Here is a 27,615-nt window from a genome sequence, read left to right on the forward strand (position 1 = left end):
AGGCAGGTCCGCAGGTCTGACCCACGGGAGAGAGACAGAGCAGCTGAGACGTGATCCCTCACTGGCTTCCCACGTGGAAACACTGCCTGTTGTGTTTGCTGGACAAACAGGAATCACAGCTGCTGGAAAAAGAAAAACTGCTACAAGTGAAATTTCAAATGAGTGAATAAATAAATTACACATTTCACGATTTCCTCATTTTGTATAACTTTGTATATGACAGAATAGAATTTTTGTAACAGAAATACTGATTGTATTTCAGGATGTGTAGTTGTATAATGCCTTCTGTGGCTCCAGAGGTTTAAAAGATTTGGGTATTTAGGAATCAGGGGTGGTCTATCTCTTGTGGGCCTCCTTTATCAAATTGCTGGAGTACCCCTTAAGCTGACTTATTTGTGTTTGCGCACTAATTAAGCCCAATGTTAGGCCACTGAGAGAAAAAGAAAACTTAAGTAAAACAACTTAAGTAAGGTTGTTTTGCCCTAAATCACAAACAGACAAAATGTATTAGTGTTACAGTTACATCAAACACAAGCTAGAATCTAATCAAAAAATGATGATCATGATGGGAAAAGAAAGGCTGTGAAAAGCTGAACATTTTAATTAAACATGTTTAAAGCTGCTTTGAGCTAAATGCTTAGGTCATCATGGTAAAATGCTGGTTATATAATGCTAACATGCTGTTGTTAAGCAGGCATAATGTTTCCTATGTTATGCTATTTAGCAAGCGACCGAAGCGGCTGCTTAGGGCCCCCGTGGCCACCAGGGGGCCCCCACGAGCTCTTGAAATGACACTCAAGAGAGCTTGAAATATTTTTCTGATATATTATATCTGTTGACTTTAAACGGAGATACTGAAATAACAGAAAGGAGTACATATCACAAAGATAGGAAGAAATCGTCGTTAAACTTAAACTATCTGCAAAAAAAGATGGAACTGAAGATTCATTTTCAGTTTCCATTCCCGGCGGAGCCATTAAATCGGCGCACAGCCGAAATGAGAGGAAAACAAACAAAGCGGCGCAGTGTCTCAGCTGAGAAAGATAAACAATACAGGAGAGTTCAGCTCAAGATTCAACCTAAAGACGCAACTGGTGTCAAATGATTGATCAATATCGATCCGAGAATTATTTATTTATTTAAAGTTCGTGTGATATTAAATGATGATCGGTGATGTTTAGCAGTATAATAGTCCGGCTTGATTTATGGTTGTTCTTTGTAGCTCTGTTAAAAGCTAATTTGCCGTGATTATGAGCGATGTGTATTTTGATGCTGTAGACGGTTTACAGAATGAAGATTTTTCAAGTGATATTAAATGGAGATACTATAATTTTATGTCTGAAGGGATTAGATAAAGTGTGGACTGATGGCAAGAAAGTAAGAAAGATGTTTCTTTTGTTTTCAACTACTGAGTGCTTTTAATACTCTTACCAAAAGCATAACTGAACTGAAACAAAGTAAAAGCAGAGTAGAAGTGGGTTGGAAATAAAAGTGCGTCCTTTGAATTAAATTACATTTTTCTTAGGGCCCCATAAAAGTTGGTGGGCGCCCTGCTAATTAGCATCCACAACCAAAGTATCGGACACACTGGAAATTTGAACTACTCATGGCTAAATGAAAAGAGGAGAACCAGAAGTTATTACAATAAATCCTGACGGGAACATTAATGTGTGTGTCAAAGTCCATCCAACAGTTGTTAAGACATTTCTCTCAAAACCATAAACGTCAACCTCATGGTGGCACCAGAGGAAAAGTCAATGGATGAGGTTTACTGGAAGTTAGAGGCTGATAGGACAGACCACACCTCCCCCCTGTTTAACTCCAAAGGTTTCTGTTCACTCAGACAGACTTTGCCTTAAAAACAGACTATTTTCTTACTTCACCTCCATTCAAATCTGACCTATCTGGTGTCATCATGGCAGGTTTTTATTGTTGTTACATATTCTTAGGCATGGGGTTATTTAAAATTACTGTCCCAGAACAGCTGCTTACTGTTTTATTTTGGTGCATTTTTAACCATAAACATTTTCAAGAACAGTGTTGGTTTAAATGTTGATTCCTACTTGAAATTTCCTTAATCTTTACTTTGATAAAATGTGAGAATGAACAGCAAACCTGGCTCTGTCCAAAGCTAATAAAATCCACCTCTTACTTGCAGGGAGCAGTGGCAAGCTTCCAGGAATTCGCTGCACCCATCAAGAAACAACCCAGCACATGATTATACTATCATTTCCTGTCTTTTACATCACAGTTGTGTTAGACTGATAGATAATGCATGAGGTATATGCACGATGTTTCACAAGAGACGTGAGACCAGATGAATGAAACAACAACCACACCAAAAAAGACTTGATTGCACAAGACATTTGCAAATGATTGCATTCTGGTTTTATTTATGTTATACACAATGTCCCAAGATTTTTGCATCAGGGTTGTGTATATGTACACACACAATCTGTCTTCATTGCAGTAATAACAAAAACTCACAATATAGTGGCACATCATGATGTTATGGAGAATGATTTTCCAGCTCCTTTCCCCCCACAGGCATGACCCACTGTCAGGATCACGTGGATAAATCATGGCACGCTGTACGATCTCAGTGGAGAAACAGTGAATGTATGACTAAAAATAATAAGTGAAGAATTTTGCAGGACTTTCTCATATATATCATTTTATCAGATCTAAAAGGAAAAGATCTTTCTGTCTTTTGCGTGTAAAATCGTTGTGTTTTATTCAATTCAATTCAATAGTCCTTTATTAGTCCCGCGAGGGGAAATTTCAAATGTAACATGCCAAATGAACTGATGATGACCCACAATGGCTCATCTGGCTCTGATAGACATTTTATTCCACTCTGGTTTACTGGAAGTCAGAGGTTGACCACGCCTCCCTCTTGTTTAATTCCAAAGGTTCCTGGAAAAGTCTGCACATAGAGCTAATCAGTACTTCAGAAGCGTCCTTCAGTATAATCTAACACTAAAGATTTAAATTAGAATTGAGTCACCACCTGCCTGACACAGTTTCTCCAGTGTTTGTTGCCCTGGTATGCTGTTTTATGGTATTCAGGGGTCACTGAGTTCATTTTTATTATGGTCCAGTGGTTGAAAAGCAGCCACCAGCTAATATCACCACTAGGGGGCAGGACAAGCCAACAGATTCTGGTGTTTGCAATATATTGTCATCATCACTCTCTTCCTTTGCAGAGAGAGAGAGAGAGAGAGAGAGAGAGAGAGAGAGAGAGAGAGAGAGAGAGAGAGAGAGAGAGAGAGAGAGAGAGAGAGAGAGAGAGACTTGAAAATACAAAGAGAGTTTTTTGCAAAGAGTCAGACATCCAAGGTCTGTGGCTCTCTCTGATGCATAGCCTTGTCATTAACAAAAAGCAGCAGGAGTGGGACTCCGTGGAGCTCTTCTCATCTTTGTGCACACTGTTTTGGACCCAGTGATGAGACTTTCCCAACAACAGTGAGACCCACAGCACTCATGCTTTCTCTCTCCCCTCCACTTCAACCTCTGAGCCACACTCACTGCCTTCCTCTGGATTATTGCTTTGTTTCGATGCTGAAGACGCATGTGGAGGATTGAAAGGAGAATCTGCAAGGAGGATTAACTCTGCAGCCATCAACCTTTTTTGTTTTCACTGAAGTTGGTTTTATTCATCATCTCGTCTGTATGAGATTTTCTTCAGCTGGAATAATGCCTTCGTGCTGGAGTAGAAGCTCGTGGTTTCCTGTGGTGTTTGGTGCTGCGCTGGTTGTTCTTACTGCTGGTAATGCTGGACCGAACCAGGACAGGAGGCAGGCTGGGTCGTCCTCATGCTTTGGAGGCTTTGACCTTTACTTTGTTTTGGACAAGTGAGTTACCTGACACACATTACCAGACACACTTAGGCTGGATGGATTAGTTGGATGGTTTCTGTTGACAAGTGAAAGCCAATAATGTGAATGTCTATGAGAAACATAGAATATATTCTTTAATTAATCCTGTGACTGAGCTTCATTTGAATGTTTCACCTGTCGATGCTGATGGCCTTAAAAAACGTATCATGATGTGATCTTGTGTGTTATCATGAAAACACATTAATGCATGAAGTGAATCTGCATGATTTTATATTGTTCTTGTGCTTCTCCCATCACGGTCTGCCAGAATGTTTTCATGACGTCACCCCCATTCTGTTATCATTACGCCTGCTGGTTTCATGTCATGCAGGAAAATGGATGGGTGGACTGCTGATGCATTGCTCTGATAGGCCTCGATCTACAACCCCGATTCCAAAATAGTTGAGATGCAGTGTAATCTCCTTCATCCAATCATGTGTTCACAAAGCGGTGAACCTCGTTCCATCCTCACTGAGCATTTCCAGGTTCATACCCAATCATTACGCTATCACCTGTTACCAATCAACCTGTTTACCTGTGGAATGTTCCAAACAGGTGTTTTTTCCCAGTCTTTAGTTGCTCCTGCCCCAACGTGTTTGAGACGTGTTGCTGCATCAGATTCAGAATAAGCAGATATGTACAAAAATCAATGAAGCTGATGAGGTCAGACATTAAATATATTGTCTTTGTGCTGTTTTCAATTGAGTAGATGTCAAAAAGGATTTGCAAGTTGTCACATTCTTTTTTAATTTATGTTTTACCCAGCCTTCACCCTGTTTTGGAATTGGTGCGTAAGTTTCAGCTTGGCATATGTCTACAGCTGGTAACGATTACTTCTGTGTTAGGTGTCACCCCATTCATCAGTCTGCCGCAGGCTGCGCAGACTATAAGCAATGTAGCTGGCTTTTGTGTTTGGTGTTGATCACCATTAACATAACATACACCATGTGGGCAGTTTTTGTCCAGAAATGCTGGCCAGCAAGCGCACAAATGATCTGCAGCCTTTCTCATCTTCTTGGATTTCTAACATAGTCAGTGTATCTCAAGTAGGACACAGGATGTTTGGACTTCCTGCAAAGTCTTTTGGATACATTGGTCTGATTTAGAAACAATTTCCATGTTTATCTAACCTGGTTTGCAGTGATCTCTGCGTTTCCCTTCAGCCAACATGGGCACCTGATCAAAGTCAAATTGAATATGTACTTGATCATATCAGTAACATTTTGATGAGGCATGATACGGTTCTTTTAATATCTGATGCTTTTCTGAAGTTGTGAGGATTTGCATGATGCATTTTGAAGTAAGACTTAAGTAAGTAATTTACAGGCTCTTCAAATTTAGCTAAACAGGAACTGAGCAATGTCACTAAGCCAGTCATGTGAAAACAGTTTAAGGTCCTCAGAAAGGGTCAGTGCCGTGCATGAGTGGTGTTTACCTGAGTTTTGCTGACTGGCTGCATTATGGAAAGCACTGTATACTGTAGATAAATATGCACACAGCTCCTCTGGCACTGGCTGCTAGCTCAGCCAGGCTGTTTCCTTTGGACTATAACAGAGTACTTACCTTATGACATTTGTGTTTTGCAAAGCTGCTTGTTTTTATTACATTTTTTTTACCCCAAACGAAAATGTTTGCCAACTAGGTCAACAACATTTATCATTCAACTCATTCAACTCATTGTCCTAACCTGGAAGACGAGGACTGCAGTCCACCATTGCCCTCTCGCTCTCCCTCCAAAGATGGTGATGGATTTTCCAGTTGTCCTACAACATGTCATTGCCAACTCCAGGCACACTGCTGTTTCTCTGAGGGGAAATAAGGCAATCATGTGTAACAGAGAGTAATTGTTAGCGTGAGCCATGTTTTAACGACACATTTATATTGCATGTGTGATGTGACAGCGTTTATTGTCGGGCATCGGTTCACTGCATTAGCTGTTCCTCTTACTTTTCTCTTACTGTCGTCTTTCCAGGTGGGATCTTTGTCGCTCTGCTGCTTCTCAGCAGGGATGTCCTCCACCTGCCCTCACTATCCACTTGCTTCTCTTCTTCTCTCTTCTCTCTTCTCCATGTCTGCACTGCCCTTTCTCCATCATGTCCAGATGTTCCAGTGTTTCAGCCTGTTGGCTGGGCTGTTTGTGCCGGGACTTGTGTCATGGTAACAATGGAAACATAGGTGTTTTAAGGAATGATGCAGCGGGGTGTGGGGTTATAAAAATGCAATTTAAATGAAAGTCATTTTGAAAAGCATCAACAATGAAACACCAAGCTGGCAAACTGTTCTTTATTAATTTGATGCAACTGTATCTTGATATCTTTTGCTGATTAAATTAGATGATAGATACGTCCACTGAGAAGTCTCCCTCCTAATTTCCAAACAACAGATCAGGATATGGAGGACTTTGTGTTGCTATACAATCCAATAAACATCATGTGAAAAAAATGTGAGTAACACCAGCCCAGTTTTGAGTTATTAGCAAAGAGGGAATAGAGTGTAATAGACATCCACGCTGACCAAGCTGTGATCACAGAGCAGGTTGCATGAAGGCTTAATGGGCGTACATTCATCTGACTCCAGTAACACTCAAATAATTACAGGTGCATTAAAAAGATGTTAACAGTAATCTGAGGAGTTCAACATCATTACTACTTCTCAGGGTAAACCAGCTGTGCTGCTGAAAACATTCACTCTTATTCTCGCTTATTCTTCAGGCTCTCTCTATTCTCCTTTTCCCTGTACAAGTCTATTCCATGGATGGACTACTGACCTACTGGGCACACACCCAGGGATGCCAGAGGTCAGGGCAAAGATGCAAAAAAACTAGTTTAGATACAAAACTACTACAAAGACAATACAAAATGGCAAGAGAGATGCAAAATGACCACAAAACAACTACAAAGAGACACAAAACTATCACACAGAGGCACAAAATGAGAGAGATACAAAACTACTACAAAAAGACAGAAAACAGCCATGAAGAGATACAAAATGAATGCAAAGAGGTGCATTATTTGTGCCTCTTTCAGTCTGGGGTCCTTTGTCTCACTTCTTGGACAGACCAGAGGTCATAAGGTCTAGATCCACAGCAGCGGTTGAAGAAGACGTCCCCTCATTCATTTGGCTTTTTTTCTTCTCAGATCTGGGAGTGTACAGAATCACTGGACGGAAATCTACCACTTTGTTGAACATCTAGCTCATAAATTCATAAGGTAAATGAAAAAAAACAGGATTGTGTCATCAAGCGTCTGTGGGAAAACATGTAAGAAGACATCATCACTGATCTAACAGAGAATATTTGTCTCCTCTGCTTGCCTCAGTCCACAGTTGCGAATGTCCTTCATTGTGTTTTCCACTGAGGGAAGGATCTTAATGAGCCTGACAGAAGACAGGTGGGTGCAGATCCCCTGAAAACTGCTTTTAATCCTTCACTTTTTTTTTTATCATCCAGCTGAAAGGAATGAATGTAATACCAGATTTGAACACAGGTCACACACATTTAATTCCCTCTGAATTTTTTATGACCAAGAAGAGAATCCAGACAGATACTTTCCTTCACTGTGATCTGTCTGCACTGTCGTCGGCCTGGACAGCTACTTCGTCCTGTAGTTTTTGACACATTGTGGGCAGCTTGAGTGTTTAATCTTTCCTCAGCGGCCACAAAGTCTTTTCACTGTTTCACTCTTCATATCTTATCCTACAAAAGGCTCATTTCCTGTCTATCTGCGTGACAGTTTCTCAAGCCAATACTGTTTCAATTCATTCATCTGCAACACATTGCTGATATTTTCTGCGAATGCTGCCCTTATGGAAACTATTATCCCGTTACCACGCCTCCCAGCGTCTGGCTTTAGTCAGAAGTATGTTCACAAATGAACCTGACAAAATAAATATTTTCAATTAGATTACATTATCAACAATGTGGCTTAGCTCGTCTTCTGTATGTCTGCTCAGGGAACGCATTCGCAAAGGTCTGGAGGAGCTCCAGAGGGTACGTCCTGGGGGAGACACCTTCATGCATGAGGGCATCCTGAGGGTGAGCAGCCTCTGTGTGTCCACCTCCATGCAGGCATCTGCTTTATCTGCTCTGGCACCAGAACAAACACCACACGGTCCAGAGAGCTAAATGGCTGTTATGTTAGAGGTGGAGGAGTTCCTTTATTGGCTGCATGTTACCAGATAGATAGTCAACTGGTTCAAACCAGCTCTTCTTTTTCCACAGGCCAGTGAGCAGATATACTATGGAAACACTGAAGGTGTGTATTACTTTTTTTTTACACAATAAATTGTTCATAAGCTAGTATTATAGTATAAACCAGAACTTTTTACAATTAACATATGATTAATTTTGCCTGTTTCTGTGGGGCTTTGCATTAAGTCAGTGGTTCCTAAACATTGGCATGTCCAAGAAATATCTGAGGGGTTGATATGAAAGTTTGGGAAAAAGAACATTTTTCTGCTCTGTTTTTGAAAACTGGGGGGTTTTATGGCTTTAGTCATACGTAGGATTGAAATAAAACAACCTGCTCACAGCTTAAGGAAGTATGTAACCTTGAATAAAGGTTTCTGAGTGGACTTTAGATCATTTTAGTCACAAGTGACACAAACGTGTCTGCAGTTTGGATTTGCTCCTTGACTTATTGACAGCTCACAATTAATGTGTTTATTTCTTAATAGAGTTGCATTACCACAAACTAATCTTGAACAGTGTTGTCTGGTTATCTGCTGTGGAGGATAAGATAAGAGTGACATCGCAGCAGGGGTGACCGGTTCTTTCTGTCTGCAGGTTATCGCACTGCCAGTGTTATCATAGCTCTCACAGATGGAGAGCTGCACGAGGATCTTTTCTTCTATGCTGAGCGAGAGGTGAGAGAGAGGAAGAGAGGTTAAATGGGCCACACAAATTGCTACCAGATGAAACACTGAGCACGTGATGGACCAGATCAAACACTGCCACCCTATACATCACCACTTTGATCCTCTTCCTGTAGTCTGGAAAAATGGGGTCAGAGCGTTTGTCAGATTTATATATTCAAGCCCAGCTGTTCTCTTCACATCTGCACTGGGATCTAATGATTTATATGCTCCTCAGACGATTCAGGCAGTACAGGTGACGGTGTACAAAAGCCTGAGGCTCTAATCAGCTTTGAGTGCCCCTGGACACGTGTTGACTGCAGGGATGAAATCAGGCTGACGTTTCCAGTAGCTGGATGTGCTTCCCTTGACAGCTGCGGGCTGCTTTAGGTTGTCATTTTGTGTCAACACCAAAATCCACAGGCATTATTACTAAGAAATGAAGTTTTGGCTCGTGCGCTGTGTTTGGCATTCAGGCATCTGTGTGACATTTCTTTTGTTAGATGACGTCCGAATAATATTATTCAGATGTAAGTCCCTCTTGGACAACAAGTCTTAATCTAAATCTATTCACCAGGAACTCAGTGTTGCCCAATTTCTTGTAAAACCTTGTTAGCAGCCAGACAAACATGAGCCTTTTTTGACTGTGTTTTGGATGGTGTTATGAAATGCAGAGGTGTAATTGAACCCAGGTGCTGAGCTTCTTCCTGTTTTCGCTGTGAATCTGTGCATATCTGACAGGCCAACCGCTCCCGAAGTCTGGGTGCCTCAGTTTACTGTGTGGGGGTGAAGGACTTCAATGAGACACAGGTTTGTTTTTTTTGTGTGTGTGTGTGTTTTTTGTGTGCACATTAATGTCTCATGACGTCAGGGAGTGAAATGCAAAGTGAGGTTGAAAATTCGAAGCTTTGTAAATCAAACGTTTGATCAGAAAACATTGACAGCAGTGTTTTTAAGTAGTTATGAAGTGCTCACCAACCCTCTTCCCTGCAAACTGAAGTAAATGTAGTTTTAGAGTTCTAATAAGGACATGAGATTGACATCAAACAGTGTATACAGAACTATCCAAGCGTTTGGTAGCCTAACGATTACAGTATGAGTCAAGAAGCCCTTTCCTCTGCTATTTAGCGTGAAAATTGTTTTAGTTTGTCTTCCAAAACAAGGACATAAGGCAATATTGTTGATTGTGTTCATATGAGCCACTCCTGTAATCAGTCATGCTGTAAGCTTAACTAATTCTCTTGGGATGGTTCTTGGATCAATGTGTGGATTTGTCATGTGTGATTGTTTCCTCTCTAGTTGGCAAAGATTGCTGATAGTAAGGACCACGTCTTCCCTGTAAATGATGGATTTGAGGCCTTGCAAGGGGTCATCGACTCGGTAAGCCTTTCAACTGCACTTATATAGTTTCCTGATAAAATGTCTTGGAGGTCCACAGGAAATCCTCCTGCTTGCATGCACCTCATATAATCTCCTCCATCACTTCTTCTTAAATCCATCAACACACTGATCAAATAGCACACAGGAAAGAAGACAAAATAGGTTTAAAGCGCAACACAGTACGTTATTCCATCCATGGAGCCTGGCCAGGAACAAAATTCCAGGAAAACCTGCTGTGACTGTGACTTTCCTGCTTTTGATCATCACAGCTGACGTCTGGACAAACACGATCAAAGTGCGTGTTGTATCTCTTAAGACCCACCTCAGTGGTGTTGTCTTAAATTTTTGTATTTTCTAGCTAGCGAGAAATGAAAAACAGTTTGTCATGAAGAGTCTGCTGTCACCGGGATACGAGGTTTGTTGGGCAGAGTTGGAGGTCACGCATCTGACTGTCGTCTGGAGCCGATTAACAGCAAACCGAAAGCTGTTGCTTCTCATTCATGTGAGCAGGGCACTGGGTCATGAATCAGACTTCAGGGTTACACTTTCCTGAAGAGCAGCAAGCACAGATACATCTGCAGAGCACGTATAAGAATAAATGGAAGCTACGAGCCCAGAAACAGTCATTGTGTTTAGAAGAGAAGAGATCTGAAAGCGACAGTGTAACCAAATAACTGCACCAAAAGATAATCCTTAAACGGTAATGAAGCTGTAAGCAGAGACTGTTTTTAAAAGTCTCCTTGATTGTGCTTTTAAGAACGCTCCAACATCTGATATTAGTTGGCGGGCTGCTGAAAAGTATTGCATTGGTGAGTTGTGTAATGCCTTTCTGCTCATCTCTCCAGATTCTGAAGAAGTCCTGCATCGAGATCCTGGCAGCAGAGCCCTCGAGTATCTGTGCAGGAGGTGAGATCCCCCCCCCCCCCCGGTCCTCCAGGTCTCCAAACAATACTGTTTTATTCACTCCTCTAGTAACTGTAACACAGTTTTATTGTGGCATGTGTTGAGTTTTATACCTAGCATAGCATGATGAGAGTTTGGGTGTTGCTTTGAAGTAAGCCTGAAGTAAAAAGCCTTAATAATGCATGGCTATTAATTTAAAATACAGGTAAGCACATGCCTATGCATACCTTTATTACCTGTATTTTGAATTAAGAGCCATACATTACTTTTAATTCACTATCTTCTTGAGTGCCTCAGACTTATTTACCAGTTCTAAACTATTCAGATCCCCAAACTGAAGAGCACCAGAAGGACACAGTTGCGCTCCTTGCAAACTCTTTATCTTCTTATGGTAAATTGAGTTTAAATTTGTGTTTCTCCTCTCCTCGCTCAGAGTCCTTCCAAGTGGTGGTGAGAGGAAATGGGTTCCTCCACGCCCGAAATGTCGATAAGGTCCTGTGCAGCTTCCGCATCAACGACACCCTGACAAAGAGTGAGTGTAACATCACTGAGCATCTCCTCACTGTCCCCGAGTCACTACATACTCTAGCAACACTTTATATTACGGTGCACATATTCACCATTAACTAGATGCTTATTAGCATTTGTAACATTTTGGCTCATTATTAGTCATTATAAAGGACTTATTAATGCCTTATTCTGCATAACTATATTCTCCAACTATTAGGCCATTAACTAAGAATACGAATGACCATCTTAATAACCCTAACCCCCTGAAAAAGGCATTAATAAATGCTTTATCATGACTAATAAAGAGCTAATAAGCTAGTAAGCAACTAGTTCATGGTGAACATGTGGCCCATGCACTGTTTTATCACACAAATTTTTTCACTGACTACACATTGACTCAAATCATCAAAGCTGATCGCTCAGCTCATTTACAATAAAAACAGCTGGAATAAACAGATGAGCGTGCGGGCCATTGTGAAATTCTTCAAAATTACACCTAGCCGAGCTTCCCGAAATCAAACGCCAAGTCAGCCGCCCAGCTGGAGTCCTCTGCAATCAAACACGCAGCCATGCTGGCGTTACTGGTATCATGGCTCTTTGTTTTAAACAACACGTTGGATAATTTTGTAGCCTGGAAAGGAACTAGAAACAAGAGATAAAGGAGAAGGAGTACCACACACGAGGCAGAAGGAGGGAAAGGCCTCAAGGATACGACCAGTTTCCCCACTGTCTTTACTGGTGGCTTACTGTAATAGTTGTTAAAAGCACTTCCTACCAGGCATCCCACAGTCGCTGCAGGAGGTGCTGCTCTAATTACAAAGCAAGATATTCCCCAGCACTGAGGTACAAACAAAAGGTCTGCTCCTTCGAGGGAGAAGTGGGAGAAGTCGTGTCGTTGCCTCTTCATGTCTCAATCAGTCCGCTGGAACTCATCGTCTTCCATATAATCTGACGGAGGAAAATGTCCTGCTGTGAACTTTCTTCTGTACAAGTGTTTTCGAGTTCAGTGCACCACACTGCACGATGATTAACTGTCTTTCCTGCTTCCTCATGTATATACTGCATATCATATGCATGATAGCACACATGCAGGACTTATTAGCCACCCCCAGAGACACTGTTTTCTTCACTGTAATGCAATTGCTTTGCTGATCAACATGCAGCGCTGGCATCCTGCTCTTTAAATCAAACTCTTGCAGTAAAGTCAATAAAAGAAGTAAAGTAAAAGAAAAGTATTAATCAAACATTAAGATTTTCTCAGAATCCTAACTTTTTTCTGCGTGATACAACATCTAATTTCCTGCAGACAAACAGCGGACATGGAAACAATTTGACTAAAATGATCTCCTTATGTTAATCCCATTATACTTGTACACTCCTCCTCCAGATACGTTCACTTCTCTATATCGTTTACACACAATCCTCTGGAACTTGTTTACTTCACATCAGGGGTAAAGTCAAAATGAAAATAATTAGGCCACAGTTTGCTCGCCTGGGGGTGAGTATGTGATCGGCCATAAGGAAAACCATTTCTCTTCTCTCGAATGCATCTTTACTTGCCCTCGCTGACTCCCCCGCTGCAGCCCTCTGCATACTTCACAGATATGGTGAAATGGTCAAAAGGAAAGCAGCAGCATGTACCTGCATGTGTTGAGCAGATGAATCAGTGTTTGAGTATCTGTCTCCAGGAAAAAGTAGCAGCAAATACAGACAGGCGGGCCGGGATTTGGCAGGTCCAGTCCTGAGCTATCCTTTGTTTCGGTGGCAGATGTTGCAACTATGGTGCCATTGACATTATATGTGAACTGTGTGAATAATGGCAGACAGGACTTTAAAGAAATAACTTAAAATTTGGGAAAATACCCCTTTGTTTTCTTGGCAAGAGTAAGATGGAAGATTGATACCAATCTGTCTGTATGCTAAATATGAAGCTAAAGCCTTTATGCTTACGTCAGCAAAAAGACTGAAAACATCAGGAAACAGTGAGCTTAGTTCTTTGCAAAGGTAACAAATCTGCCCACCAACACCTCTAAAGCTCATTAAGTGACATATTATTACATCTCATTTGTTTAATGCTTACAAAATACAAAAATACAGTTGGTGGTTTTACTTTCTGTCTCCCATCACAATAAAACTCCAGGAAGTTCCTGCTCCCGGCCAGGAAATAGTCCAGCACATAGAAACATGTAAAACCACAATTTTTCGTTTTTACACTTCTTTTCTTGTAGAGATTTAACAAACAGCATATAACTTGAGCTATTTCTGAACTTTAGGAATGCTGGTTGGTGGATTTTGTTTCTGTTGGACAGAGCCAGGCGAGCTCTCTCCAGTCGTTATGCTATGCTAGGATAACCATCTCCGGGCTGGAGCTTCATATGTACCCTACAATGCTGTCAACAGCAAATTTGCATATTTCCCAACAAGAAGAATTTTAGCTAAATCTGATAAATTCAAATACTTCATGTAAATTTCTTCATCACCTCAAAGATGCTGCTGTTTTCCCATACTTGTCTCTAAACTGACCTTGCAGACAGTGCGTCCAAGTCAGTCTCTCAGATATTAGCTTAAGCAATCATTCCAAATAATTCACTGGCTTAAGTTGAAATCTGGGTACAATAAAACATGACCTCTCTGCGTTTGAGTAAATGGTCTAATAAAAGGTCATTATATGGACTCTTAGCATCTTTATCCTCAAGGGATTTAAACTGTGGATGTCTGCAGGATCAGGTCCCATCAGCTGACCTTTGCTGTAATTTGTTCTTTAAATGGCTCTCAGTCCCTTTCGTCACGCTTTGATATTGTGAGGCCATTCTGAGTGCAAGGTGGGCGCAGAGATGAACTCTTAGCGGGACCAAATCTGGGCCAGTTTGTATTGGCCCTGAGCTGTTTTTGGCAGCGTCGCTCCCCCCTCCCGTCTGTCCTGCGTGGTGTTTCAAGAGAGGAGCAGCCGCGACCCATGCGGGTCTGTTGATTTCCTCAGTTCTGCGGTATGCTCTCCTCCTGCCAGGATAAACAGACAGACTTGGGCGACGATGCTTGTTGGAGCTGGGCTCCTAAAAGCCAGCTGGACGAGGAGAGGACCTAGATTTGCCTGAAAAACAAAAAGCCGGGGTGAAATAGTTGGTGTTTCTGAGAGGGACACAGATGTCTTCAGACAGTAGACAACAAAGCACTTGTTTTGAAGGAACGCTCCTCTCAGACAGTCTGTCAGTGGACTTGCAGTGAAAGATGTGACATCATTTAACTTCTGTCAACATGTGCATGGTTCCTCATCTCTTCTTGAATTGAAATGAAGTCATGTGACGTTGATCAGTCAATAAACTCCTAATGTCTCACTGTAATCATATTAAATAGAGACATTATCTGAAAGGCGATTCAGTTCATAAAACCTCCTGGTTTGGAAGCATTATACTGTGAATAATACTGACTCTTACCGCAAGACAAGACTGGAATGTTTGGCTGATTTGCTGTCTTTCATGACCCTTTTCCCTCTTCTTCTCTAGTGGTGAAGCCTTTGGTTGTGGAAGATACATATCTCCTCTGCCCTGCACCAGTACTTCAAGAAGAGGGGATGTAAGTCCTGTAATTTTTTCAATACAGTAAATGTGAGGTTTCAAATGACACCATCTACTCTTTTGAGGCACCGCATGAATGGCAGCTGAGACATTCTTTCTTTTTCTTTTCCAGGGCAGCAAACCTTTATGTCAGTATGAACGAAGGTCTCAGTTTCATCTCCAGCTCGGTCACCATAACCACTGTTGGCTGCGTGAGTACAATTTAATGTACCAGCGTTTAGCTTCAGAGCTGCATTGATTTGGGTAATGGGGCATTCCAGCTGTAAAAACAGCACTAACAGATAACAAACCAATCCAAACAGTGCAATAAAAACTTAAGAAGATGTCTAAATGATGGATGCAGATTAATTAAAGCATTCCAGCATCGGCAGAATTACAGCCTTTATGCGCTGATTCTGGAAGATAAAACCAAAAGAGCCTCTTTCCTGCTCAGAGCATTAAGCCTGGAGAAGTGGTTTACATCTTTTTAGTGCTCGACACATTCAGACAGCGTGTGTTGACGTGTCTGTCTCTGTCACAGTCTGATGGGACCATCTTGGCCATAGCTCTGCTCATCCTGATGCTGCTCCTCGTCTTGGCTCTCCTCTGGTGGTTCTGGCCTCTCTGCTGCACTGTGGTGAGCTTTCTAAAACACTCATGCAATGATAATATGCACACATGCTGCTTTACAGATAGCTTCTGGTCCACTCTTTTCGAACTGTAGATGGCTTCAAACGCGTCTGGAATGCAGCGATATTGCTCGCGGACAATAAGATAGAGAGAAATGTCTTTTCCAGGTCTGTCTCGTCTGGCTAACAACCCTTAAGGCATCTTATTAGCATTCCCATGGTGAGAAGGTTAGGGCCTATGAGTCAATAAGGGCGTGTGGCCCTTTTGGATCCCTGCAGCTGAATGAAGTCCACAACCAGAAGAGGTCAAGGCCACCGGGTGAACGTGTGTGGAAGTAATTATGCTGCTGTTGAAATAATTTGTTTTTCCAGAGGTCACAGCAGGTGACCTCTGAGTCTTACACCTCAACAGTTCCTCAGTATTCACTGAGAGACTTCAAGTGATCAGACTTAGTAAACTCTAGTAAACTCCAGCTGGTGACACAGAAGTAAAAGCTCAAATAGGCTGATGTAGAGAGTTTTAGAAGCAAGATAACCAGAAATTTAAAAAAACAGTGATTTATGCCAGCAATCTGCTCTGGATACAGTAAAAACAGGAAAAGCATGTACTGTATGTGCCATTATCTTGACAGTGACCAAACTGCCAGCATCACAACATTTCAACAGACTCTTGTTACCAGCCACTCTGTCAAAATCTGTATTTCTGCCCTCAAATGAAGAGCGCATTGTCTCTTACAAAAATCCACTCCAATGTTTCCAGCGCTGGAAACAGGAAAGTTGAGAATTGCCAGAGGGAGATGTCAGCTTTTACAACATGGCTGTCCCTCCCTTTACTTTTTCTGTTCTTGTCCATTAAGTTGCAAATTCAAGTCTGTGCAGCGAGTGTGTTTAGGAAAGCGATGCGGGGTTACCATGGGGAATGGTTTAGTGTTCCAGGATCTGGAGAAGCATGGAGGAAAATGACAAATAAGAATCAGAATCGCTTAATTTGCCAAGTGGATTTAATGTAGAAAAGCTGTCTTTATTACGCTGGTGAAAAAACACGGCAGCAGCTCATGAGGTGACACACGTACGATGAAAGACAAAAGACACAAGACACAGGCTCAAGTCCACATTCAGCTCTACAGCACAGTCTGAAAATGGAACTAGATTGATTAAAAGGAATAATTTAGATACAAAGGAAAAACAAAAAGTATAAATACTATAAAATTTTATGGATAACATTGCTCCATACAGAATGTAAGGGCAAATAATACAGTATTTATGAGCCTGTTACTCCTCTCTTCTCCTAATCAACAACTTCAGGCCAAAAAATCTGGATAGCAGATTTCTAGGTCAGTGCATTGCTCTTGTAAAGCAGTAGAGACTCAGAGGAAAAAACAATTCCTCAGCCATGTGTTGTTGTGTAACCTCGTTGTTGCACACAGGGAACACGTTGCTGTGACATGCAGATTATATAAAAAATCTATTTTCATTCAGTCTGTGACTTTTGTTGTCACCTTCCGCACTTCTCCTCTCATGCGATCCTTTCTTTCCCCTCCCCACAGATCATCCATGAGCCCCCGCCGCCGCCTGTGGAGGAGAGTTCGGTAGGAGCTGCGCCGTCTCCACATGATCTGTTTCTTATGACTCTTCATATTTAAGTTTCAGACTGTTGCCAGTGTTTAGGTTGTGTAATTGCTGAAGTTTATTTGGCCACGCGGCATCGATTCACTCGCTCCCTGACATAAAACTCTGATTTCACTTGTTGAGTAAATCATCAAATGTGATGTGCGTTAACGCCCTCTTAGAATAACAATGAAATCCTGACTTTCACTGTTTTTTCTTTGCTTTTTTTCCCCTCTCCTGTTTCAAAGGAGCCAGTTTTGTTTTCAAGACTTCATGTTTTTCAAATCACTTCCTCTGGAGCTCTTTAGGATCTTCATGGAATATGATGTGAAATTAAACGCACTAATGAGGTTATTTCTCGTGACTTTGATCAACAAATTCATGCTATTAAAATACATTTCGACCGCCCAAAATCTCAATGCAGTAACAGCAAGCTGACATGCAACTGCAGGAAACGTCAGGCTGCATTTATTTGCACCAATTAAACTGAAAATTAGGTTTAACTGTTGAATTTATCCCATAAACAGACTCCAGTGACAACCGTGGCCCTCAAAGACAACTTTCAGCCTTGATTATGGCTTCCTCTGTCTGACATCCTGCTAGATTATGAGTCAGACAGGGTGTATTAAAGGGCTGAAACATCACAAGTTTGGCCAGTGGGCTTTCCAATTTCCTCTCATCTTACAGCCAGCACAGAGGGGACAAATATTAGGGCTGGGCTTGGAGTGAGGAGGGTGGACACAAAGGTATTTACTTGCCCAGTGACCAGTGAGATGGCATTTATGCCAGATGGCTCTGACACGTTCATCTGGTATGAGTGCGCTTATGTAAAAACAATGAAGGGCAATTCACCCTTTTATTGTCCCTTAATTGTAGCTGGTTAGATGGCTCGTTAATAAATATATCACAATAAAACCTACTTCCTGTTACGCTCCCACAGGATGATGAAGACTTTGAAGCCCCTAAGAAGAAATGGCCGACTGTAGATGCCTCCTACTACGGAGGAAGAGGAGTTGGGGGAATCAAAAGGATGGAGGTGAGATCAAGTAAATCTCTAAGCTGTCGTGTTAATTAATGAGGATGAGGGGCTTGAAAGCAGCCTGCTCATGAAGAACTGTGGAATGACTGAAAGCTGCAACACCTCCAAGAAAGTTCAAATTGAGTATCTACGAATTTGAAGCCTGACACATTCGCTGTTAAACACTCCTGACCATCTTTTTCCATATTTGCTAATTATGCAAAGCTTTAAAAGCAGCGCGTGGCTCTTCCTCTCCGTACTCTCCATTATTAGGTTCGATGGGGTGAGAAAGGCTCCACTGAAGAAGGAGCAAAGCTGGAAAAGGCCAAAAATGCCAAAGTGAAGATGCCTGAGCAGGAGTATATGCCACCGCCCACGCGGGTTCTCAACAATGGCATGCACAAACCCCCAGGGCCGCGCAAGTGGTACTCCCCCATCAAGGTATAGCACCAACAGAAGCAGCCAGGAGGAAGTGTCTGGGGAATGTGTTTGGACTGCAGATGCTCTTTCAAGTCTCATTGTTGACATCAACCAAAAATGCAAGCATGTAGGACCTACAGCAGTTTAGCATAAAAAATAAGAAATGACGTCGGATTTGTGAGATATTTGTCCAACAAGTCTGTGAATATAGCTCAGCTTACATTAAATTAATAAAAGTATTCATGATCGTTCAAAAGCTCTGCTGGGACACGCTTCCTTCAGCTGTTTGCATGTGTACTGCATGAAGTACAGCATCTGTTACAAATTACTGCATGCTAATCTGGCTGAGGATACGTAAGTAATAGCTTTATTAAAATGTTGTAGTGAAAATAGCATGAGATGTGTTAAGGTAGTAATGCTTAGGTGACTACTGGCACACAATCCCTTCCTCCAGGGCCAGCATGGGGTTAAAGGAGTCGTTCCGAAGCCTTCCCAGTCAGCAGGGGATTGTTAATAGAAACCAGACTCCTGTTGGACTGACCTCCAGGGAGCAGGGCTGCACAGCCAGCAGTTTTGTGAAGAAAAACAGCTGCATTTTCTGCCCTTATCCTTAAAGTATTTGCTGTTTAAAAACTATGACGAGTCAGTTCACAATGGGCTGAAACAATTTCATTTCAAATGGCTGCAGGATTGCACAGTGGTGCACAGTGTGGGAACTGTGTGTGTGACTTTGTGTCCCCAGGAGAGATAGCAGAGACCTGATCAGGTTTTAGAAAAAAGCATCACTTTAAATAAAGGTAATTTCTGACTATTGCAATGGTTTCAAAGTGTGACTCCTCTCTCTCTCTGTTTTCATAGAGCAAACTGGATGCACTGTGGGTGCTTTTAAGAAAAGGCTATGACCGTGTGTCTGTAATGAGACCTCACCCAGGTGACAAGGTAAGAATAACTCACAGCTGCACAGGTAGGCGTTAAAGTTGCCTCAGTAATCAGCCTGTACTTTACTGGCTGACGTAAGGCCTTGGCTGTGCATTAGCATTTGGCAAAGGAGGAGATTCTTTTGTATCTGAAAACTTTGAGTGAATGAACCAGCTGTGAGAAATGCAGTGTGCACAGAGACACTCATGGGGAAACTTGTGGTGAGTTGGGATTCAGTCTGCAGCGTCTGATCACAGCGCACTGCGATGTAAAGACGTCTGGGGAAGTCATTACGAAAAGGCAAATGTAATTCCTCAAAGGCCAGCTGTAGTGGGGGGATAACAGTGCGATGACCTCTGCTGCTGGCAGCTGACATGTAGTCTGAGACTGTGGGATCTGCAAGTGTTGAAAAATGAGTCTGAGGGAAGGCTGTATATGACGATGCTTCACCCGCATGAGTTTATGTAATGCTACATCTTTCCCTGAGGAAGAAACGTTGATCTAAGAGCAGAAATTAGCCTCAAAGTTTGAAAATATCTTTAGAAACTTTAACATTTACTCTTCAGTCTTTTCAGCTCTACAGTTAAACAAGTATGACGCATCATTTGTAGTCAAGGTTACTGTACTTTGTGTGATTTATAGTATATTAAACCCTGTCTGCTGTTAAACACAGGCCTTTGTACAGTATATAGTCTGTGGAAGGGCTGGTCCCATTTTGATCAAGCTCTGTAGGGTGGCACACAGCTGTTTTGACACTCAAGACTTATATATATTGTACAGTTTAATTAAATGGGAGGATGAAACAATGCCCATGTGGCCACGGTTTAGGGAAGCCGTCATCATCATCAAGTGCTGCTGTTTCCACCCAGAGGAGCACACGTAGAGAAGGAATAACAAAGGCCCAGTTTCCAGGGAAAACTTGATTTATTTGAGACTTGTGGTGAAGATACCAAATACAGTATGTCAGCAGAAATGTGGATTAAATTATGCAATAAAATATTTCCGTCTGATATCAAAATAATAAATATTTCCTTCAGTTCAGGCATTATCGTATACTGGAGCTGCAAATGACATGTGATATGTTGCAACAAGTTGACAGAATGCTTTACAATCATACAGAGCTCTTAAGAAGTCTCACGGTTCATTTTAAAGCGTTTTATCGACCAGCTGTAAAGTGTGCAGGCTTTATGCATGCTGCAATCCGTTGCAGGTGATCATAAACAGAATAATTAAGGTGATTTTTAAGTCTTTGTAAAACAGAAATGTTCAAAAAAGGTTTATCTCTAACCACAATTGTGCAAAATCGATGAGAAAATATCATCTTGCAGGACCTCAGGCTGTAGTTTTACTACAGATGTGCATGCGGAGATTGATCTGTGTATTATAAGATACAGTAAAACCTCTTATCCAAGCACACAGGAATTGGGGTGCATCAAATTTAACCTCATCACACATAAGCGTAAAGAAAAACTATTATAAAAAGACTCATCACATTTTATATCATTTGCCTTTGTAAGCAGAAACAGTTTATTATCTGTCGCAAAGTGAAAGAAGTTTCTCTTTGATGTGGCTCAAAAAACATTCTGAAAGCAAACTTTTGAAGGAAAGAAAGAAAGAACAAAGATATACATTAAAGAAAAGAAAAGAACAGAAACAGAAAACAGAAAAAGGCATTTTTCGTCTCATGTAGAGGCTGACAAAAGGAGCCCCTGTCTGCTCACTGGAGGCGTATGAACGCCTGCAACAACAAAGTGAAGTCTGCAGAAACAACTGGAGCTGTGTCAGTATGATGAGACTCTAATGCAGTGCACTGAGAATCTACCAAAACATCTCGTTCCTGGATAGAGAGAGCAAAGCACCCCGCAGAGACCATGAGTATATAGTACAGTGTACAAAGTAATACTGTATACTTCACTGCTGACCAGTCCCTGAAGCATACCATGTTATTTTACATTGGATTAGATTCTGAAAAAGAAATGTGAATCCACATGAAATTGCAAAAACACAGTTGAAGCGCTGTAAAGAGCAGGCAAACCACCACCAAGAGGTGGTGACATAACGTTAACACCATGCTGGCCAATCAGAAGCCTTAAAGGAGGCTATTACCGGTAGGCTACGTGCAAGTAGAGGTGCAATTCGTCTATGGTGAGGACATGACCTGCCTTTGCCAGAGTAAACAAAGGAGATAATAGAGCACATGCTGTTGTCACAAGCCAGAAACTCAGTTTTCGCTGTCCACACATCAACACTGCAAACAGAGTTTCTGAATGTCTTCACCCTGGAAACAGTTTTCCAACAGTGGAAATGATTTTCAGACTAAATCTAAGAGCGTGTTTCTAAACGAGGCCCCTGGGGGCGATTGGAAACTAATCAGCCTTGAAGGTGAGGCGGACTTGCTCACCTCACTTCCCTCACCGTCAAACAATACCAGAGGGTCACATCGCCTGCTTTTTTTTCCAGTACAGTGAGCAAAGCTAGCACAGCACTGTGTAATTAGAAGTGTATGAGTGAGTCCTCCACACCATAAAGCTCTTCATTAGTGCACTGGAAAAAAGCTCAGCTCTAGTATCCTTCATGATTTGCAGTAAACAAGCTTGTTCTGGTTGCAATTAAGAGTCTCTTGTCAAAGCTTTGCTTTTATAACTTCCCCTAAATGAAGGCAGCGGTGGGAGGGAGGAGGCCTGCCTGAGAGTCAGGTTCCTGTAACGTGTCATATATTTCTGAGCTCTGAAAACTGTTTTGAGTAATTAGTGAAGGAATCAAAACACAAAGCACAATGCAGCAGGTTAAAAACTCGCCTTAAACATCTTAAAACACTTAGAGTAACAAAAACACATTTTCTTCAGCACTGACTGATTTTAAGGTCAGCTGAGCCTCCAATGCAGAGCAGAGTCTAAGAGGCATTAAGATCCACGATTTTCACTGTCTCTCCTGCACAAAGGGAACAATAAAACAGCTCGAGTTTGTCTCTCGATCCTCGCTGTGCATGAGCACATGCAATGTTTCACCTGGTTTCACCACACTGGTAAATGAGAGGCACCAAGCCGCACTGTCATCCCTTATCAGTCCACTGCAAACTCCCTGATCCCCTCAGTGCAGCTGCTCCTGGGGTGTAGCTCGTTTCTGGAATATGATAGTCTCTTTTGTATGACCTCACTTTGGTTTGGACCGGGGGGAGAGTGGTGGCTATCCTGTCCAGCTGAGCAGAGAATACACATAACTGCCCATAACTAAAGCTGTGATTGAGAACTCCAGCATATGTGGGGGTTTGCTGGCATTGAAACACAGTCATGTAGCTGTGCGTGGACAATAGGCAAGGCTTCAATAAGTGGGAGTCACAGCACCATCAGCTGTAGTCATCAGTCCGTGCGATTTGTTAGAGAAAGCGGCGAGGGACATTTTTATATCTTAGACTAATTTAGCTGTCGATGCCGGGAAGTTGTGTGTTTTGTCAAAGAAATGAGGTTTAGAAAAGCAAAGTCTTTGAAGCAAGGATGCCGTTTTCCAACTCCAGACTACCAAACCTAATGTTAGACCAGAGAGGCATAATGAGAAACAAACACAGCGGTGGAGAAATGTCATATTCATCACAGTTCTCAGAATGTGAATTACACACGAGATGGTCCTACAGAGCATTTTGTCTGAAAACAGTTTTTTAATATGTCATATTGGCTTTGCTCTGGGTTTTTAGGCCTAGCTTAGCTTGTTAGTGCGATAAACGCATTCCCGCTCTACCGCTGCGAGCATATGGAGCTACAAAACTGACCAAATGTAGAAAAAGTTTGGAAAACAATTGAATTGAATACACAAATTATACTGTTAGGTTAGTTGAATATTTAACCTCCAATTTGTTATTTAAAAACAGCAAAACTGACTAAATAAATACAAATTTGATCCATTTTACTCTTTTTATGACTTTACTCGCTCATTTAGTTAGCTAGCTAACTTTTTTAGCATTAGCTTGCTCGATAAAAAGCTTTGGTTACTGATGAAAGCGTTTATGCAGTGATGCTGCAGCAGTTTGTTGTACAGTCTGAGGATAGTTAGCTTTACATTTCTTTGCTGTTGGAGTTTATGAACAAAGTTAACTTCAGATAGGTAGCTAGCTAAAACACTGGTGTTTAGCTTCTGGGCTGTCTGCTGTTTCCTTTGAGCTTTTCATTCTCCATGTAGTGAACAGAAAGTGAGTCCACTGGATGCTCTGTACTTTCTGCTGACAATCCCATAATGCAATGCTTTTTATTCTTGTTCTACAGTCTGTTGTTTATCGTCTAAAATCTGCTGTGTTCAAATTTCAGGGCAGATGCATGAACTTCACCCGCATAAAGTCTTCAGCTCCTCACTACCCACACTACAACCACCAGCCATCTCCCATCTACAACCCTCCGCCTCCACCAAAGGGCACCCTCCCACCGACGCCTGGCAGCCCTCCATCATCTCCATCGTTCTCCACCTCCAACCTTCCACTGCTGCCTCCTTCTCCCACCTCTACCACTCCCTCCCCTCCCCTCACGCCTCCCCCCTACACGCCACCTCCCAACCGGGCTCTTCCTCCAACCCTGCACATACCCGCCCCGCTGGCACTCCCACCCACCACCACGCCCCCTGCCTCCCCCACAGGCGCCCTTCCTCCTCTGCCACAGGGACCCCCTCCGGGACGAGCCCCTCCACCTGCCCGCCCGCCACCTCGCCCTGGCCTGTAGAGCTCTGGCAGCAGGTGGGAGAAAATTTAACAGGATTTAAAAAGGCCATTCAGAGCCCCCCCCCCCCCCCCAGCAGTCAGCACATGACCATCCTTGATTGTATCTGCGAGCAAAGACACGTGAGTGCCTCATGCCGCGTTTGGTGGGCCGCGGCCTTTCTGCCCTGTGAAGTGGAGCAGCGAGGACTTCTTTCCAGCTATTTGTCTACAGTGACTTTTGTACACATTTAGCCCAACAGTGCAATTGCTCTGATGCTTGAATTACACAGACATTCCCTGCAAATGAGGTCACGCAGGCCGGCTCAAAAACATTTGCCTCTGCTGTCCTCAGAGCTGCTTCAGGCCCTGTTGTCCCCGCCATGAGCTCACTAGATTGGACGAATCCTGACCAAGCAGAGGAGCAGCAGCTTGTGCTAACGCCTCTCCACGTAGACCCTCAACAAAGAGGACAGACGTGTTCAAAATGATCATGACACTAAAATATGTGCCTGTGTAACATTCCTATCGTTTCCTGATAAGAGACAAAAGACTCATATTGCAGATGTTCCACACAAATTTAGAAGAATCTGAAAAGCCCCATTTTTGTACTCTTGAATGTTGAGCAATTGCATGCAATAGTGTTTGAGTCAGCATTTTTGTTCTTTTTATAACATTTCTACCTTGTTTTATACATATTTTTTATTTGTACTTTTAGCATTGAGTAGATCACATTTTCTGAGTTTTGATTTTTATGGTTAGAAGATCATTTCTGATGAACACTTGTGCAGGAGTGTTGAAACTGCAGGGCAACATACCCAAACTTTTGACTTCCGTATTACTAAACCAGCCTGCAGCGAGTCATAGCTGGCCTAGTTTTTGTGCACACCAGAGCAAACAATAAATTGGGGTTTAGACACTAAATTGGCCTTGTTACTCTAACTGCCCCGAACAAGTTGTCAGAGGCAGGGGAAAGCTTTGCACATCGGCCTCTAGCAACATGTGTAAATAAGCATTTGATATAACCATGTGTGTTCAGATATCTGTGTGTGTGTGTGTGTGTGTGTGTGTGTGTGTGTGTGTGTGTGTGTGTGTGTGCGTTGGACAGAAAGAGAAGATGAGTCTACTACATGTATTTGTGACAGCGCTCCTGCAGTAAACCGACCTGGGCCAGTACACCATCAGCTCAAACAAAATGACCCGTGGGGCACGATAAAAGCATTGTTTCATGAAGTTCAGTTCAATAAAAGGTTCATATGAAGCTGTTCTTTGATGGTGATCAGAAGAGTCTCAGCAGAACGCACATTACAAGATCATCCTTTAGCATAAATGTCATGGCATAACTGATAAGGCTGTATGTAACTTTCCACCAGTACAGTATGTAGACACCAATGTTTGTTTCATTCAAAATGAAAGTAAACAGTCTAAGTGTATTAAACTGGACTCTCTGTCTTCCTGTATTGCTGGCCCGCTGTGATTTACTTGCTGACGATGTGGAAACAGCCACTGAGCCCTGCTTTGCTCTCGAAAGCTTTCATCAAAAGCCTGTAAAGACTTTAATGGGCTGTCCCTCATGTTTCCTTAAGTCACTTTTTATCACAAGGTGCTCTGTCTCCCACATGCCGTTTATTCCACAGCAAGTTAAGATATAACATTTCTTTAACAGTAAGGTGCAGATCTGGGCTGATGGCTTCATGCAGTGGAGAGTGGCTGTTTGCAGAAAGCTCAGAGCACCTCACTTACTGCCTGTGATGGGAGGAAAAAACAGAAAAGAGTATGCAGAGCATGGCTAACTAACTCCAGATGTTCATATGTTGCATTATGTCACAGCCACGAATGGAGTGAGCTATCTTGGAAAATATTAGACACCATCTAATCCTCAGGAAACGTGGGCAGGCTGCAGGAAAGGTGCGCTGGTGCAAATCGTCCGTGACATCATTTGGGAACAGAGTGGAATGATGCGCTTTGAGATTTAATGCTTTTTCTTTTGTCATGTGAAGTTGACAGGACGTGAGCAGGTTTTATACCGGGGCTGTTTTCAATGAATTTTCCATGTCAGACAAACTCGATGCAAGATGTCTCGAGTCTGCTGTCAGCTTTTTGTTTCCACTCTGTCTAAACTACGACAGCGCAGATGTAGCTAACACATATAAACATTGCATCACAGATTAGAGCGATCACTCAGACGTCCCCCATATGATAAAAGCTCTGGTGTTGTGCCGGGTCTCCTTTAAGATCAGTTGTGGGGAGGGATTTGAGTGGCGTGCTTCATCGCTGTGAACCCTTGACCCTAACGAGTGACTGACAGATTTTTCTCCTGTCTGCTCTGTAAGTGAGGCCAGATTCGTGCTAAACCTACATTCACTCGCCGCTGGCCTACATTCATCTTTCGTGGGAGATTAGATCAAATCAAAAATCAGATCATTTGTGTTCAGGTTGTGCACTGAGCTCATTCAGTATTCAAAGTGAAATGTGTGTGCTTATCTCTGGCTTCAAATTATCCATCAGCGGGGAAAGTTTTTAACTAAAAGCACACAGTTTCATTGCTGTCACGTAAACGAGTTCAGCTCCACAGATGCTTTTAGGCCACTTCACTTGTTGTCTCTCCCTGTTGTTAAGCTGCCTCAGCTATGAAGAACAGGGCCCAGGCGACAAAGTCCAATCCAGCAGAAAGCTTCCTGACAGTATAATCATGAGATCCACACAGGACAATATATTCACTAGCTTCATCTCTTGGTATTGAATCTAAAGTCTTGAGGCTTGAGCATAAAAAGGTGTTTCAAAAATGAGGAAGAAAAACATCTCTCCCTCTGCCCCATTTTCACAGATGACATTTTGGCTTATCGGATGAAAGAGGAGTTGCAGCTCTGATCCGCTTCGGGCTCCTGGTTTTGTCTGAGCTGAATCACTGACACACTGACTCAGACACATAAATACATCATTAGTGTTATTTGCTGCATCTGTTCTTTTCCTGCTGTGACAAGTCTAAGTGTTTGATCAAAAAACCCAGACCTGCTTCACAATAGGTCATGATTAAGACACCTGCTGATAGTTACTCAATCCCACCCAGACACCATAAAGCAGCTGCTGGTTTGTGCACATGGTGAAGGCTGCAGCACATGATCTTACCTGAAATGATGCTCTTTAGAGATGAAAAACTACCCACAATGCTCCCTGTGGTTGGAGACTGGAGGCTGTCTTTGTTCAAAGCTGTGGCCGCCTTCTCTAATTACTCTGCAGCTGCACTTGAAGCCATCGTTGTGGTCAG

The 27,615-nt window shown here is 42.3% G+C and overlaps 1 protein-coding gene across 2 annotated transcripts; it reads left to right on the forward strand.

Annotated features, from left to right (window-relative positions):
• The first annotated feature begins 3,323 nt into the window (after positions 1–3,323).
• antxr1a (ANTXR cell adhesion molecule 1a) lies at positions 3,324–25,782 on the forward strand. Of its 2 annotated transcripts, none has more exons than XM_070965122.1 (18): positions 3,324–3,854; positions 7,016–7,087; positions 7,196–7,267; positions 7,830–7,911; positions 8,098–8,131; positions 8,662–8,741; positions 9,471–9,539; positions 10,029–10,109; positions 10,955–11,015; positions 11,446–11,544; positions 15,026–15,095; positions 15,210–15,288; positions 15,618–15,713; positions 17,253–17,294; positions 18,254–18,349; positions 18,605–18,772; positions 19,610–19,690; positions 23,968–25,782. In XM_070965122.1, the coding sequence occupies exons 1-18, from the start codon at positions 3,673–3,675 to the stop codon at positions 24,370–24,372; spliced, it is 1,869 nt and encodes a 622-aa protein (XP_070821223.1). In that variant the 5' UTR covers positions 3,324–3,672; the 3' UTR covers positions 24,373–25,782. The 2 variants fall into 2 exon arrangements, with proteins under 2 accessions (XP_070821223.1, XP_070821224.1); XM_070965123.1 differs by lacking the exon at positions 3,324–3,854 and adding an exon at positions 5,974–6,035.
• Positions 25,783–27,615: the final 1,833 nt, after the last annotated feature.

Source organism: Chaetodon trifascialis, chromosome 6, assembly GCF_039877785.1.
Source record: "Chaetodon trifascialis isolate fChaTrf1 chromosome 6, fChaTrf1.hap1, whole genome shotgun sequence".
Lineage (NCBI taxonomy): Eukaryota > Metazoa > Chordata > Actinopteri > Chaetodontiformes > Chaetodontidae > Chaetodon > Chaetodon trifascialis.